The sequence below is a fragment of the Streptopelia decaocto genome, assembly GCF_964273445.1.
Source record: "Streptopelia decaocto genome assembly, chromosome: 6".
Classification (NCBI taxonomy): domain Eukaryota; kingdom Metazoa; phylum Chordata; class Aves; order Columbiformes; family Columbidae; genus Streptopelia; species Streptopelia decaocto.
This window is the reverse complement of record NC_138660.1, coordinates 33,653,248-33,666,321: the sequence shown is the minus strand read 5'-3', so window position 1 is coordinate 33,666,321 and position 13,074 is coordinate 33,653,248. Positions and strand designations below refer to the sequence as shown.

General features: G+C 43.5%; 2 protein-coding genes and 1 long non-coding RNA gene across 4 annotated transcripts in view; 1 reads left to right on the top strand and 2 right to left on the bottom strand.

The window, feature by feature from the left end:
* The window catches only part of LOC309441626 (UDP-glucuronosyltransferase 1A8-like), a gene marked incomplete at its 3' end in the record, with an annotated part of 12,456 nt that extends 10,950 nt beyond the window's left edge, over nucleotides 1-1,506 (bottom strand). Inside the window, exon 1 of the mRNA XM_082056455.1 lies at nucleotides 62-1,506. Within this exon, the coding sequence (XP_081912581.1) occupies nucleotides 62-1,114 (1,053 nt within the window). The 5' untranslated portion in view covers nucleotides 1,115-1,506. The remainder of the gene's footprint in view (nucleotides 1-61) is intronic.
* Nucleotides 1-8,937, top strand: part of LOC309441629 — a 25,597-nt gene extending 16,660 nt beyond the window's left edge. The window contains exons 5-10 of one of the 2 annotated variants that reach the window (XR_014184435.1): nucleotides 3,283-3,516; nucleotides 4,807-4,873; nucleotides 5,476-5,641; nucleotides 6,483-6,613; nucleotides 8,292-8,525; nucleotides 8,647-8,937. This is a non-coding gene — a long non-coding RNA (uncharacterized lncRNA). Of the gene's footprint in view, nucleotides 1-3,282; nucleotides 3,517-3,637; nucleotides 4,570-4,806; nucleotides 4,874-5,475; nucleotides 5,642-6,482; nucleotides 6,614-8,291; nucleotides 8,526-8,646 lie in introns of those variants that run through there. The other variant, XR_014184436.1, reaches the window with a different exon arrangement.
* Nucleotides 6,431-13,074, bottom strand: LOC309441627 (UDP-glucuronosyltransferase 1A8-like; the record flags this gene model as incomplete). Its single annotated transcript, XM_082056456.1, has 5 exons — nucleotides 12,118-13,074; nucleotides 8,594-8,725; nucleotides 8,240-8,327; nucleotides 7,238-7,457; nucleotides 6,431-6,728 (listed from the first exon to the last, which is right to left on the bottom strand). The coding sequence occupies exons 1-5, from the start codon at nucleotides 12,961-12,963 to the stop codon at nucleotides 6,431-6,433; spliced, it is 1,584 nt and encodes a 527-aa protein (XP_081912582.1). The 5' UTR covers nucleotides 12,964-13,074.

Genomic DNA, 13,074 nt, shown 5'->3' with positions numbered 1-13,074 from the left:
CCAGACAAGATGTAATCACATTCCATTGCAAAATGTGTAATTTGGAGGAAAAAGAACATACCTTAGGCAGTGGTTTCTTCTCAGCACAGTTTATACCTCCAATAAAGACCATATTGGGCATCACTGGTCTGACGTACTCAAACACAAAGTCGTATCTCAGAAGCCAAATGGAAGCAGAGTTGAACATGTCTAGCAGGGATACATCTCTCTGAAGAACTTCGGAGGAAAACACTAGTGCTTCTTTGTAGAAACCGTTACAGTACCCAAGCTCCAGGAGGGAAACCAGTGCATTTTCCACTCTCTGGAAAAATGTCATGCGGTCCGAGTTGAAGGTGAATAGTCTCGGAGCGTAAGACAGAGGGCTTGGGCACTGCGCTGCTTCGTAGTGTAAGTTGCAAGGGAATCCTCTCATGAAGAACACAGACGGAAGAGCAAGATACTTAGAAAGTGTTGCTCCACACATAAGGATGGGGTCAGTTAGGACAGCATCAAAGCCGCTTTGATTCAAGTACTGCAAAGTCTCCTTGTTCCTGAAAAGGTCCTTGCACTGAGCAAGGAACACATGGAAAACATGCACAGAGCTGTTGTACATCGCTAGAGTGTTCAGCGGAAAAGGCAAGTCCTTCAGGTGAGCAGCAAGGTAGTCACGAAAGCCATTATCCAGGTCTTCTACTGTGTGAGACACTGGGTATGTTTTCACCGTGTACGCCCCTGTCTTTCCTACCTGCCAGCTTACTTCTGGTGCAACCACCACCACTTCATGTCCTCTCTCGGTGAGCTTTTCAACCACAGGCTTCATGCTAAGCCAGTGGCTTCCATCCATGGGCACCACCAGGAGTTTCCCTCCATCTGAGAGGCTGGGAATGAGGAGGATAAAAATCCAGGCACAGCAAAGCCGCAAAGTCATGTTCCTGTGGTGAGAGTGCACACTGTGAAAGCCTTTTTCAAACTGTAGCTTGAAGACACTTTTAAAGGAAGCCAATCGGTTTATCTGGTGAATTGTCCTTCTCTGTCTAGTTAATGATTTAGTGCTCTGGGTTGTGGGTTGTTTTTTTTTATTATTAATCATTATTTGTAAAGCCAAATGCCATGACCCCTTTCTGTGCTGGGTCATTGGATTTCCTCAGCGTTCAATGGAGAACTAGCTCCTCAACCTGCCAGTCAGATTCATTCAGACTTCTCTCTTGAGCACGGATGTTCAGATAATTTCTCCGAGGACAGAACAAGACACTCTCAGGATAAAGGGAAAGGGCCGATGAGCCAACTCTTTGAGCTGGCAGGAATCTCCACAGTCTGCAATGACACCAAGAAGAGACACTGAGAGAGGCTGACTGAGGGGGAAAAGCTCTCAGATAGAAGTGAAAAAAAAAATACTCTCCTAATCTTTTGTGTTATAAAATGTAAGGGAAAAAATAGGAACACCTGAAATGTGTTATTTCCAGATTTACATAAAACACACATTTGGTCATTGGGAAGATGACCAGTTTAGTAAACAGTGTTTTCTCGTGAAAAGTTCTTTGTGTTTTGGTTTGGTTTTTGGTTTAGTTTTGGGGTTTGGTTTGGGGTTGATATGGTTTGGGGGTTTTTTTGGCCACTCTGCATTTGCTGACAAGGGGTGAGCAGAGAGCTGTTAGGAAAAAGTCCTCTCCTCCTTCTGCAGCTGGAAGAATTTGCCATCCAAACCTCGCACACCCTTAATGTGAAGGGAGCGGCTGCAAAGGCAAGTGCAGGACAAGCAGGGTGAAGTTAATCAGTACCTTAGAGGTGTTTCTGAGTGTTTGAGAGTTTGCCAGCAGCTCCCTGGTTGGCTTGGCTTTTTGGCAAGGGTTTCTTGGTTAGTTAAACTTCGCTGGGTTCAGGGGAGCGTGAGATAAGAATTGCTCTCCTCTCAGACGTGCAAGAAGGCAGTAGGGACTTTGGATTTGGGTAAGAGGTCACGTAGCTGGGGGCTGCTGTGAGAGAAATGGACAAGCCCAAGGGAGAGAGGCTGAGCTGGGCAGCTGCAGTGAGAAGGAGCAACATTGTGCGTGACAGGTGTGATCACAGCGGATCACAGAGAGAGACAGCACTGGCAGCAAAAGAGGTGCTGGCTGGGCCAGTCCAGGCTTGCTGCAGCATTACTGTGTTTCCCCAAAATAAGACCGACCCTGAAAACAAGCTCTAGCATGCTATTTCAGGATTTTGGAAGATGCTCGAAATATAAGCCCTGCTCCAAAAATAAGCCCTAGTTGCAGTTCATAAAGAACCATCAATTTAAATAGAGTCCAGGCAGCTATGCATGCCAATTAATTTTACTTTTTTTGCTATAGAATGCAGCAGGACAGATAGGGTTTGGAGAGTTATCATGATGTTCCATAAGATGGTGATATCACTGTATTTGAAAACAATGTTGATTTTTGTTCTTGAATATGGGTAGGTTGTCATACATGGAAAAAGGAAATAGAGTATAAGAAATCCATGATGGAAATCAGCGTTTGGAGAGTTATAATGCTGGTCCAGAATGTGAGACGTGACTATACTTGAATAAATGTTGATTTTTTTGTTGTTGTTCAAGAATAAATGTAAATTGCTGCTCATGGAAAAATAAGACATTCCCTGAAAATAAGCCCTAATGCGTATTTTGGAGCAAAAATTAATGTAAGACCCGGCCTTATTTTTGGGCAAACAGGGTAGGAAGGCAGCAGTGAGCACCTGCTTGTTGAAATGCGATGTATTTGATTCCAAGTTAAAAGTCTAGTCAGTCCTGTGCTAACAGGTGTTACCATCACTTACTTTTTTACCATGTCTTCCATTTGCTGGCTTTTCAGATGGCCCACAGCTGAGTCCTGTTGTCTAACCAACAAGTGTACTCCTGCCAACAGCATGTACTATTTTACCACTTGAAAAGCCTGATGACCCATCTGGAAATGCTCTCTCGGGCTCCTTAAATTTTATTTTCAGTCCAGTAGACAAAAACAGGACAAAAACCCACAGCTGGCCAGTCAGAGGTAAAGACCACCGTTTTTGACAGAAAGGGTAGTGAAGCGTTGGAACACCTTCCAAACAGTGGTATTCCATAATTTGGCAAATTTGAAGTCGCAACCAGATAAGTTTCTAAACAGCAAAGGCCAAAAGTAAATCCTGTGACCCACAGTGATACAGGGACTCAGCAGAGATGATGCTAATGGGGCCTTACCGCAGCAGTATCCGACTAAAAGAAACACGCTGGAGTCAGGGTATCTCAGACCTACCTAGAAGATCATTCTGCGGCAGCCATTTGATGAGCTTCACGTTCTTTGGCAGGTTGTGGGGCACCTTTCCCGTGTATCTCCACAAAACCTGTCAAGACAAGTAAGCACAACATCAGTTCTCAGCAACTGGTCTCTTGCTGCTCCTCAGTGGGTTTGAAAAGCACAGCTAAAAACTTCCTCGATGCACAAAACCTGTTTTGTCTTGCGGAGCAGCTGGGCTGATACTTCCTTCTGGCATCAGGGAGCAGGAGAAAGAAGGGAAGACCAAGCACACCAAAAAGCAAAGGTAATCATGTACTGTATTTGAAAAGAGCATTGAATTGCTGTGCTGGAACTGGGAGAGGGAAACCATACCGTTTGAGGAACGGAGCCCAAGGCATCTGCAATTTCTTCGGCTTTCGTCATAGGAATCTCAGAGACCATGGAGCCCAGCGAGAAGACAACAATGCCATGTTCTCCAGAGGCATTCACAATAGCTTCAAATTCCTGCCAATATAGAGTGCATCCCGAGTCAAATTCCTTTCCACGTTACGTGCTGTACTTTGTCACATTCGCACAAAACTGGGAAGGCAATAAAATGAGCAGCTAACACATCAAAATAATGATCAGGAAATTAAGTTCTCTATAGGAAAATCAGTTCTGGGCGTAAACAAACGAAACGGGCACAGATGAATGACAGAGTTATGGAGGTGAGTGTTTGCAGAATTGAAGCCTGAGCCATAATACACTATGGAGATGAGAAAATATTTATTCTAAAACCTTCATGCAGCAAAGCCTGCCTGCTCACAGACAGCAGTTTCTGTGCAGTAAACAAGATGCTGTATCAATACCCAGGTGTATATATTGTGCTTTATTTTCACATTTATTACAAGTCGGATGCTCTGGATTTGGAGTTGATGCTCTTCTTTTCAGACCATGTAGCTGCAAGGAAAATGAAGATTTTTGCAAAGTGTTCTGACAGCAGAAAGCTCTAACTTCTAATATCTGCATTTTTTGTGCCTGCTTTGAGTATAATCATATTGAATCACTGCCAATTTTTTAATCTGTTTGGTTTGTTTGATTTAAATAAAAGAAGGACTAGGAGATCTGCCACTGGAATCCAAGAGCAAAAGGATTCTGTTGAAGCATAAAAACAGCCAAAGGCTGGAGCAAATATTCTGCTAACATGAATGCTTTTAATTCACATCTTTTTTGATTACATTAGTGCATGCTTTTGCACAGATTTGACACCTGCTTTTAGAATGAACAGAATAAGATGAAAAAAGTTATAAACATTCGTCTGTTGGGACTTAAAGGTTCATCGTGTAGAGGTGGGTGGATTCAATTGCATATTTAAAGTAAATGGATTATTTTCTATTTTTAAGGGACTGTTTTGCCTTCACAATGTTTGGGGACTTATTTGAAGATGACTTTTCCTTTATTTCAAACAATCATTTTGCAAAAGGAAAGAAATTGAAGCCTCAGTGGTATCAAAAATCAGGGTGGGGAGAATATTGCTTGACAGTTAAAATACAATAAATCTTTATAGAGGAGACATTGTCTTTTTTTATAAATAGGGGTTTTTTTACAATTACAGAGCGCTGTTTTCTCTAGGACCTGAAGAGCTTGGGACTCTGGAGGACAGCAGTAAACCAGATACAGAGGTATTTAAAACTTTCCTGTCATTAATCACTGCTTAGTGTTGGTATGAAAGAATATTGCTTCAATTTGCATAAAACTCATGAGAATAAATGAAAACCTAATTTTGATACTGAAAGACAGTTTGGTTGGCTGATACTCTATTTTGCACCCAGATGTAAGATTTCAGGGCCGTAGGCTTTTCCTTCAAAAGTAAGATATTGAGCCTGTTTCTGTTGAAATTGGTAACGGAGATGATTTTGTCTTCAAGTGGAGGAGGAACAATCCCAAATTCTGCACAGTCCTTTTTCAGATTTTTCTTTTCTGTAATTAAAGCTGTGGTGATAGGACTTACTGTTCACCAGAAAAAGAAAAAAAATGGAAATATGTGTGCGGTCCAGGTCATTGCACTGAGGGTCTCTGAAGGTTTAACAGCCCACGCACGCCCAGATGGTATGAGACTGGGATTTGATGTTTGCTGAAGAAGTGCTTACTAAAATTGACTCCAGAATTTCATTCTTTAGTACTAGGGTTAAAGTGACACAGCTGGTTGTTTAGAAATTTTTTTTCTTTGTAAGTCAAAGATAAATATAGGCAGCTGCGAGGTCTCGCTGGGTCTCATTTCCAGATGCACTGCTGCCACCTGGAGCATGGGAACCCTAGAAGCTGCCACTTAAGGAGCGTGTGGAGCTGCAAAAGCTGCATTTTAAAAGCAGATCAGCTCTCATGCGCCGTGGGGACTCCCTCTGCATGGCCCAAGGAAGAGGTTTCCATGTGTTTACCAAGGGCAGGAGGTGAGGAGGGAAAGGCAGAGGATGAAAAGCAACAATTGGCATCGGTCCTGGACGGGGTGCAGGTGGTGTGGATGCCCATGAGAATTTGGCACTGCATGGGGACAGGCTGAGGAGCAGAGCGACCATCCTCTTGAACTAAAGTACATGCTCTTTCAAGCAGCAATAGAAAATAACAGCAGCAGGTACTTAGCAGGACACCTGTGCTGCCATAGCGTACCTGGATGCCTCCGTATGTATGCCTCCGAATATTAACTTATATTTAAGGTCTTTTCTGACTTTTTCTGTATGTAGCGGTGTGGGGACCGTGGCAGCCTCCGGATGTGACCTGTCATGAGTGGGTGCGCAACACTTTTTAATATCTTCATTAGTGATCTGGAGGGTAGGATCCAGCATAGCCTGATGAAACGTGCTGATGATACCACACTGAGTGGGGAAGTGGACACTTTGGAAGGAAAAACCACCCTGCAGGGTGGAAAGGTTGGACCAGATGACCCTTGAGGTCCCTTCCAACCTGGTATTCTATGATTCATAGAGAGGTAAAAAAAAAAAAATGTCACCGTGAGCCCTTTGTACAGAAAGACGTGGAAGCCAGGAGCCTTGGACTTCACACTGTCTTCCCAAATGACTGGAGCACTTCTATACAAATTATTTTTAACAACCAATTGTAGTTTAAAGGAATGTTTTTATTTCCTGACTGAAAGTCAGCAATTACTTGAGTGACATTTGAGATATTCTCTGATCCTTCTGGTCTGGAGCAGCGTCCTTATTCCCTACCACTGGTTCCATCTGCTAGTGAGACTTTGCTTTGGTTGGTTTTCTTGCTCTTCCCTTCTTCGAGCAGCACCTGCGGCAGCAGAACAGGCAGCACTTCAGAGAAATGAAGAGGGAGAGGAGCACCACGGCCAGGAGGAAGGTGATGACGTCCAGGGAGTGGTACTGGATCCAGTTCAAGTCGTGAGCAGCGGGGCGCAGGTGTGGGGCCCCTTTGTGTCTCATTACAAACTCCACCCAGTGCACGGCCAGGTCCAGGGGGTGGATGGGTCTGTCGAGGTGAAGCTCAGAGAGGCGCTTGATGTTCTCTTTGTACCTGCCAAGGAAAGATGTTGGGTGTTTTCAGTGACTCCTGCTGCTGAGACTGAGACCCCAGAAAAAAGGCATGCAGTGTTAGTTGTCTGATGGCCCACCGGGGACTTCTCTGGTGGTGTCCTCCCACCCCATGAGAAGCATAATGGCAAAAATACAGGCCCAGAAAAGTGCTGTTTTCAGTGATAAACAAAGGAGAAAAGGTATGAGAAAAGAAGAAAAAGCTCAATTTGAGCTGTCAGCAAAATCTCTGGGGTGAAAGTTCTCTGATACCTGTATCCTCTCAGATCAGCCAGTTCTTGTCACCTAATGATTATGACCCTGGGCAGTGAGAAGGACAGTGCTGTTACGGGGACAGGACAAGGTTAACCCTGGGTAAGCGTCAGCTTCTCAGTGATGTGGCTTTGATATAAGAAAGCATATAAGAACAGATTAGCATTCTGTTAAGCTGGAAGCCAGAGTGCTGGTGTTACACAACAGTAGAAGGCAAAAAGTTGCTTTTCTATTACTTACTTTTTATGATTAATAACTGCTTTCAGGGCAGTGGATATGTCTTGTGAAGTCATTTCAAATATATTCAGTGTCAGTCCTGCTCCCCGTGACTCTACTCGCTTGACGTTGTCCATCTGGTCTCCAAATAACGGCATTAGTACCATTGGCACTGCGTTGCATATGCCCTCGTAGATACCGTGTGAGCCTCCGTGGGTAATAAAGGCACGAGCCTTAGGGTGAGCTGTAGAGGAAAGACAGACTTGCTTAGCTTTTTGATTTCTTAAGTCACAGTAACGCATTCCTGGGGAAAGAATTTGGGCAAAATTAGCACTGGCAGTGATAAATCAAGAACTTTGGGCTGTCACTTATATCATTACTTATGGACAGACGCAGGGCTGCAGAGAATGGGGCATTACAAGGGACTGAGTGAACCTTGGGTTGTAGAGCCCTTTCTTGGTTTGGGTAATCTCTGGAAAGCCTTGGATAATCCTCCAAAGCTTTTCAGATTTTAGGATGAAATCAGAGCCAAGTGACTTTAAGCAGGATGCTACCATCACTTACTTTTTTACCATGTCTTCCATTTGCTGGCTTTTCAGATGGCCCACAGCTGAGTCCTGTTGTCTAACCAACAAGTGTACACCTGCCAACAGCATGTACTATTTTACCACTTAAAAAGCCTGATGACACATCTGGAAATGCTCTCTCAGGCTCCTTAAATTTTATTTTCAGTCCAGTAGACAAAAACATCATAAAAACGCACAGCTGGCTAGTCAGAGGTAAAGACCACCATTTTTGACAGAAAGGGTACTGAAGCGTTGGAACACCTTCCAAACAGTGTTGTTTCATAATTTGGCAATTTTGAAGTCACAACCAGATAAGTTTCTAAACAGCAAGGGCCGAAAGTAAATCCTGTGACCCACAGTGATACAGGGACTCAGCAGAGATGATGCTAATGGGGCCTTACCACAGCAGTATCAGACTAAAAGAAACACGCTGGAGTCACTCAGGGTATCTCAGACCTACCTAGAAGATCATTCTGTGGCAGCCATTTGACGAGCTTCACGTTCTTTGGCAGGTTGTGGGGCACCTTTCCCGTGTATCTCCACAAAACCTGTCAAGACAAGTAAGCACAACATCAGTTCTCAGCAACTGGTCTCTTGCTGCTCCTCAGTGGGTTTGAAAAGCACAGCTGAAAACTTCCACAATGCACAAAACCTGTTTTGTCTTGCGGAGCAGCTGGGCTGATACTTCCTTCTGGCATCAGGGAGCAGGAGAAAGAAGGGAAGACCAAGCACACCAAAAAGTAAAGGTAATCATATACTGTGTTTGAAAACACCATTGAATTGCTGTGCTGGAATTGGGAGAGGAGAAACATACCGTCTGAGGGACAGAGCCCAAGGCATCTGCAATTTCTTCGGCTTTCTTCATAGGAATCTCAGAAACCATGGAGCCCAGCGAGAAGACAACAATGCCATGTTCTCCAGAGGCATTCACAATAGCTTCAAATTCCTGCCAATATAGAGTGCATCCCGAGTCAAATTCCTTTCCACGTTACGTGCTGTACTTTGTCACATTCGCACAAAACTGGGAAGGCAATAAAGTGAGCAGCTAACACATCAAAATAATGATCAGAAAATTAAGTTCTCTATAGAAAAATCAGTTCTGGGCAAAAAAAACGGGCACAGATGAACAAACAGAGTTATGGAGGTGTGTGAGTGTTTGCAGAATTGAAGCCTGAGCCATAATACAGTATGGACATGAGAAAATATTTATCTATCTTCATGTAGTGAAGCCTGCCTGCTCGCAGACGGCAGTTTCTGTGCAGTAAACAAGATCCTGTAGCAATACCCAGGTGTATATATTGTGCTTTATTTTCACATTTATACAAGTCAGATGCTCTAGATTTAGAGCTGATGCTCTTCCTCTCAGGCCATGCAGGTGCAAGAGAAAATGAAGATTTTTGCAAAGTGTTCTGACAGCAGAAAGCTCTAACTTCTAATATCTGCATTTTTGGGCCTGCTTTGAGTATAATCATATTGAATCACTGCCAATTTTTTAATCTGTTTTGTTTGTTTGATTTAAAGAAAAGAAGGACTAGGAGATCTGCCACTGGAATCCAAGAAAAATATTTGGTAAGGCCAGGTAAGGACAGGCAAAACTGGAGGGAATTACTGCAGGCATCAGAGTTAAGTGGAATAAAATGAACTAAATGTCCCTGTAAGTCTGGCAACTGAAATGTTATATCTAAGGTCTGAGGGGATAACAGGGATCGACCCTCTTACTTTATGCCCCATTATGTATTTTTGTGTCTGACCAGAATGCCAAGGCTCTTTGCTTGAGACTGGATCCCACAGCGAAGGAGCCATTGAAGGTTTGGTGACAGCCGCATCCTGGAGAGCAGACCTCGTGCTCTCCTGGGGACAAGCAAGGTGAAATGCAGTTCTAATTCAGGGCTTGGTTCTGTCTTACCAGACTTCTCAGAAGACGTGCTCTACATTAAGGCTCCATAGATATCTGGTTGGGAGTGCAGTTCTGTGTAAACTCACAGGCATCTGGGAACTGCAAAATCCTCCCTAAATTACCAATGTGCTTTTGATACAAAATTCTTCAGCACTTCCTGATGCAGTGGAATGGGTATGGCTATTTCAGAGCATATTTAGCACTGTTTATTCTCTATGGGACCAGTCACGTCAGTTTTACTCCTTTCTTTAAACGTTTTTGCATGACAAGGTCTGACTCTCTGCTCAGGAACGCCACTACCATTAAGAAACTTTTTGTAACACTGCTTTGGAAATAGGTGGGTTATTGCACTAAAGTCTTTTTAACCAGGCTCTGCTTGCATAGGTGAGTGCTACACATGACCTTTATGAAATATCTGCAGTAGACATTAACTGAAAAATAACAAAAGCATTAAGTATTAGGAGAATTTATTTGGGGAAAGTGACAGATATTCTATACTTAAGAAGCTGGGCATAGTTCTAGCAAAACACAGTTGCAGTCCAGATCTAGGACAGAGTATTTTGCACAAAAGACCTTTCGCTCCTTCGCTGGGTGATGGGGGTTTCACTCAGGTCTGCCTCTGTCTGAAATTGCTGCCGAAATGGTCCTCTGCTCAAGGGTAGAAGACTAGCATTACCCCAGCTAGCACCAAGTCCTGTAAATAGACATACAAAATTGAGTTACTGGAAAGAGGCTGCTGGAAAATACTGAGGGAAAAGCCCAGCTTTTCATGCACACTTCTGTGGGAATCTGGAGGCCTCCCACGAAATAACATATTCCTCATTGCCCAAGGGATGCAGAGATGCAAAATGCTTTCCTAGCCACTTCTACCTCACTCTTTCTCTTGTTATTTCTTGTTACTGTCAGGAGCTCCAGGTGAGAGTGAACAGTGCAGTCATAGCTAAGCTAGAGGGGGTAAAAAAAGGTAACTAACCTGTGGTAACGCTTTTTCCTGAGTGCAGCTTATGCCTCCGATCAAGACCATATTAGGCATTAGGGGCCTGGGGTACTCAAACACAAAGTCCTATTTCATGAGCCAAACAGATGCGTGGCTGAACAGGTCGAGCATTGTTGCCTCTTGTTGGAGGAATTCCCTGATCAAACGATCATATGGTGAATAAAGAAAGCTGCAAGTCAGGGAACTGCTCAGGCTAGCTAGGAGGTTGCCGGTGTGCTGCAGGAACGCCATGCGGTCTGTGTAGCGAGTGAAGAACCTGGGAACGTAAGAAGGAGGATTTGGGCACAGGGTAGCATGGAAGTCTAGGCTGCACGGCACTCCCCGTAGGAGGTACACAGAAGGTAGGGAGAGGTGTTCAGCCACTATGAGGGCAGGATGGCACTACCCTTGTAGTAAGCAACAAACTGCAGCTCTGAGACCTTCAGATAGAGAAGTAAAGACTTAAGTCATGCAACCAGCAAGAATTTACATCTTAAATCTCAAACTATGAAGCAACAGTTTCTGGAGCCTAATGTAAGACAATGTCATATTTATAATATTATTCTAGGATTTGAATTTACAATGTTATTCCTTATCAAGTTCAGTGGACTCTGCAGAAGCCTGTCAAAGAGTATGAAAGAAATGTGAAAGAAAGAAAAAAACATCAGCTCAAAACTGCTGTCCTGCAATTGTACAGTGAAATTGTGTGACCACAATTCAGAAGCAAGGCAGTAATTTCCTATCATAGGAAAGAGATTTGTGTCCTGCTTTGTGCCTGGAAAGAAGTGTCCAGTGCTATTAATTCTTTAGAGACCATATAGGAACTATCAAAATAGATTTAAATTTCTAGATTAGGATTAAAAACCCTGCAGAACAATTCTGGTAAAAGCAAATGTCAAGAAACAGGTATGAAAACTTAGCTGAGTTTTGCATACAAGTGTATTTCACCAAATACACTCTTTCAGATTAATTCTTCCCATTTCAACAGGACATTTATGTTTCACCATGACCTACAAACAGAAACAACCTAGTTTGGAAGCCACAAGTCATGAAAACACAGACAAGGCAACTTAACTGACTTTACTGAGCACAGAGTTAAAAACAAAAGATGACTCTCAGAGCGTGGTCTTTGGGTTTTTGGTCAGGTCAAAGAAAGATGTCAGACTCCAGGAAAACAAAATAAAAATGCACGTAGTCGGTGAATATACATTCACAGAGGATGGTAATTTGTAGCTGGCCGATGAAGTCCATTTCTTGTTGGACTTGCCCCAAAATCCTCATTAATTCAAATAAGTCACCTACCTCCATGATGATAATTTGATTTCAGCCTGTGCAAAACAACTGCAAAAATCTGGCTGCATTAAATCATTACCAGAAATATAAAACTTAATTAGCACTAAATTTCCAGACAAGATGTAATCACATTCCATTGCAAAATGTGTAATTTGGAGGAAAAAGAACATACCTTAGGCAGTGGTTTCTTCTCAGCACAGTTTATACCTCCAATAAAGACCATATTGGGCATCACTGGTCTGACGTACTCAAACACAAAGTCATACCTCAGAAGCCAAATGGAAGCAGAGTTGAACATGTCTAGCAGGGATACATCTCTCTGAAGAACTTCGGAGGAAAACGCTAGTGCTTCTTTGTAGTAACCGTTACAGTACACAAGCTCCAGGAGGGAAACCAGTGCGTTTTCCACTCTCTGGAAAAAAGTCATGCGGTCCGAGTTGAAGGTGAATAGTCTCGGAGCGTAAGACAGAGGGCTTGGGCACTGCGCTGCTTCGTAGTGTAAGTTGCAAGGGAGTCCTCTCATGAAGAACACAAATGGAAGAGCAAGATACTTAGAAAGTGTTGCTCCACACATAAAGATGGGGTCAGTTAGGACAGCATCAAAGCCGCTTTGATTCAAGTACTGCAAAGTCTCCTTGTGCCTGAAAAGGTCCTTGCACTGAGTAAAGAACACATGGAAAACATGCACAGAGCCGTTGTACATCGCTAGAGTGTTCAGCGGAAAAGGCAAGTCCTTCAGGTAAGCAGCAAGGCACTCCGCAAAGCTATTATCCAGTTCTTCTAGTGTGCGAGACACTGGGTATGTTTTCACCGTGAATGCCCCTGTCTTTCCTACCTGCCAGCTTACTTCTGGTGCAACCACCACCACTTCATGTCCTCTCTCGGTGAGCTTTTCAACCACAGGCTTCATGCTAAGCCAGTGGCTTCCATCCATGGGCACCACCAGGAGTTTCCCTCCATCTGAGAAGCTGGGAATGAGGAGGATAAAAATCCAGGCACAGCAAAGCCGCAAAGTCATGTTCCTGTGGTGAGAGTACACACTGTGAAAGTCTTCTTCAAACTGTAGCCTGAAGACACTTTTGAAGGAAGCCAATTGGTTTCTCTCTCTGTCTAGTTAATGATTTGGTGC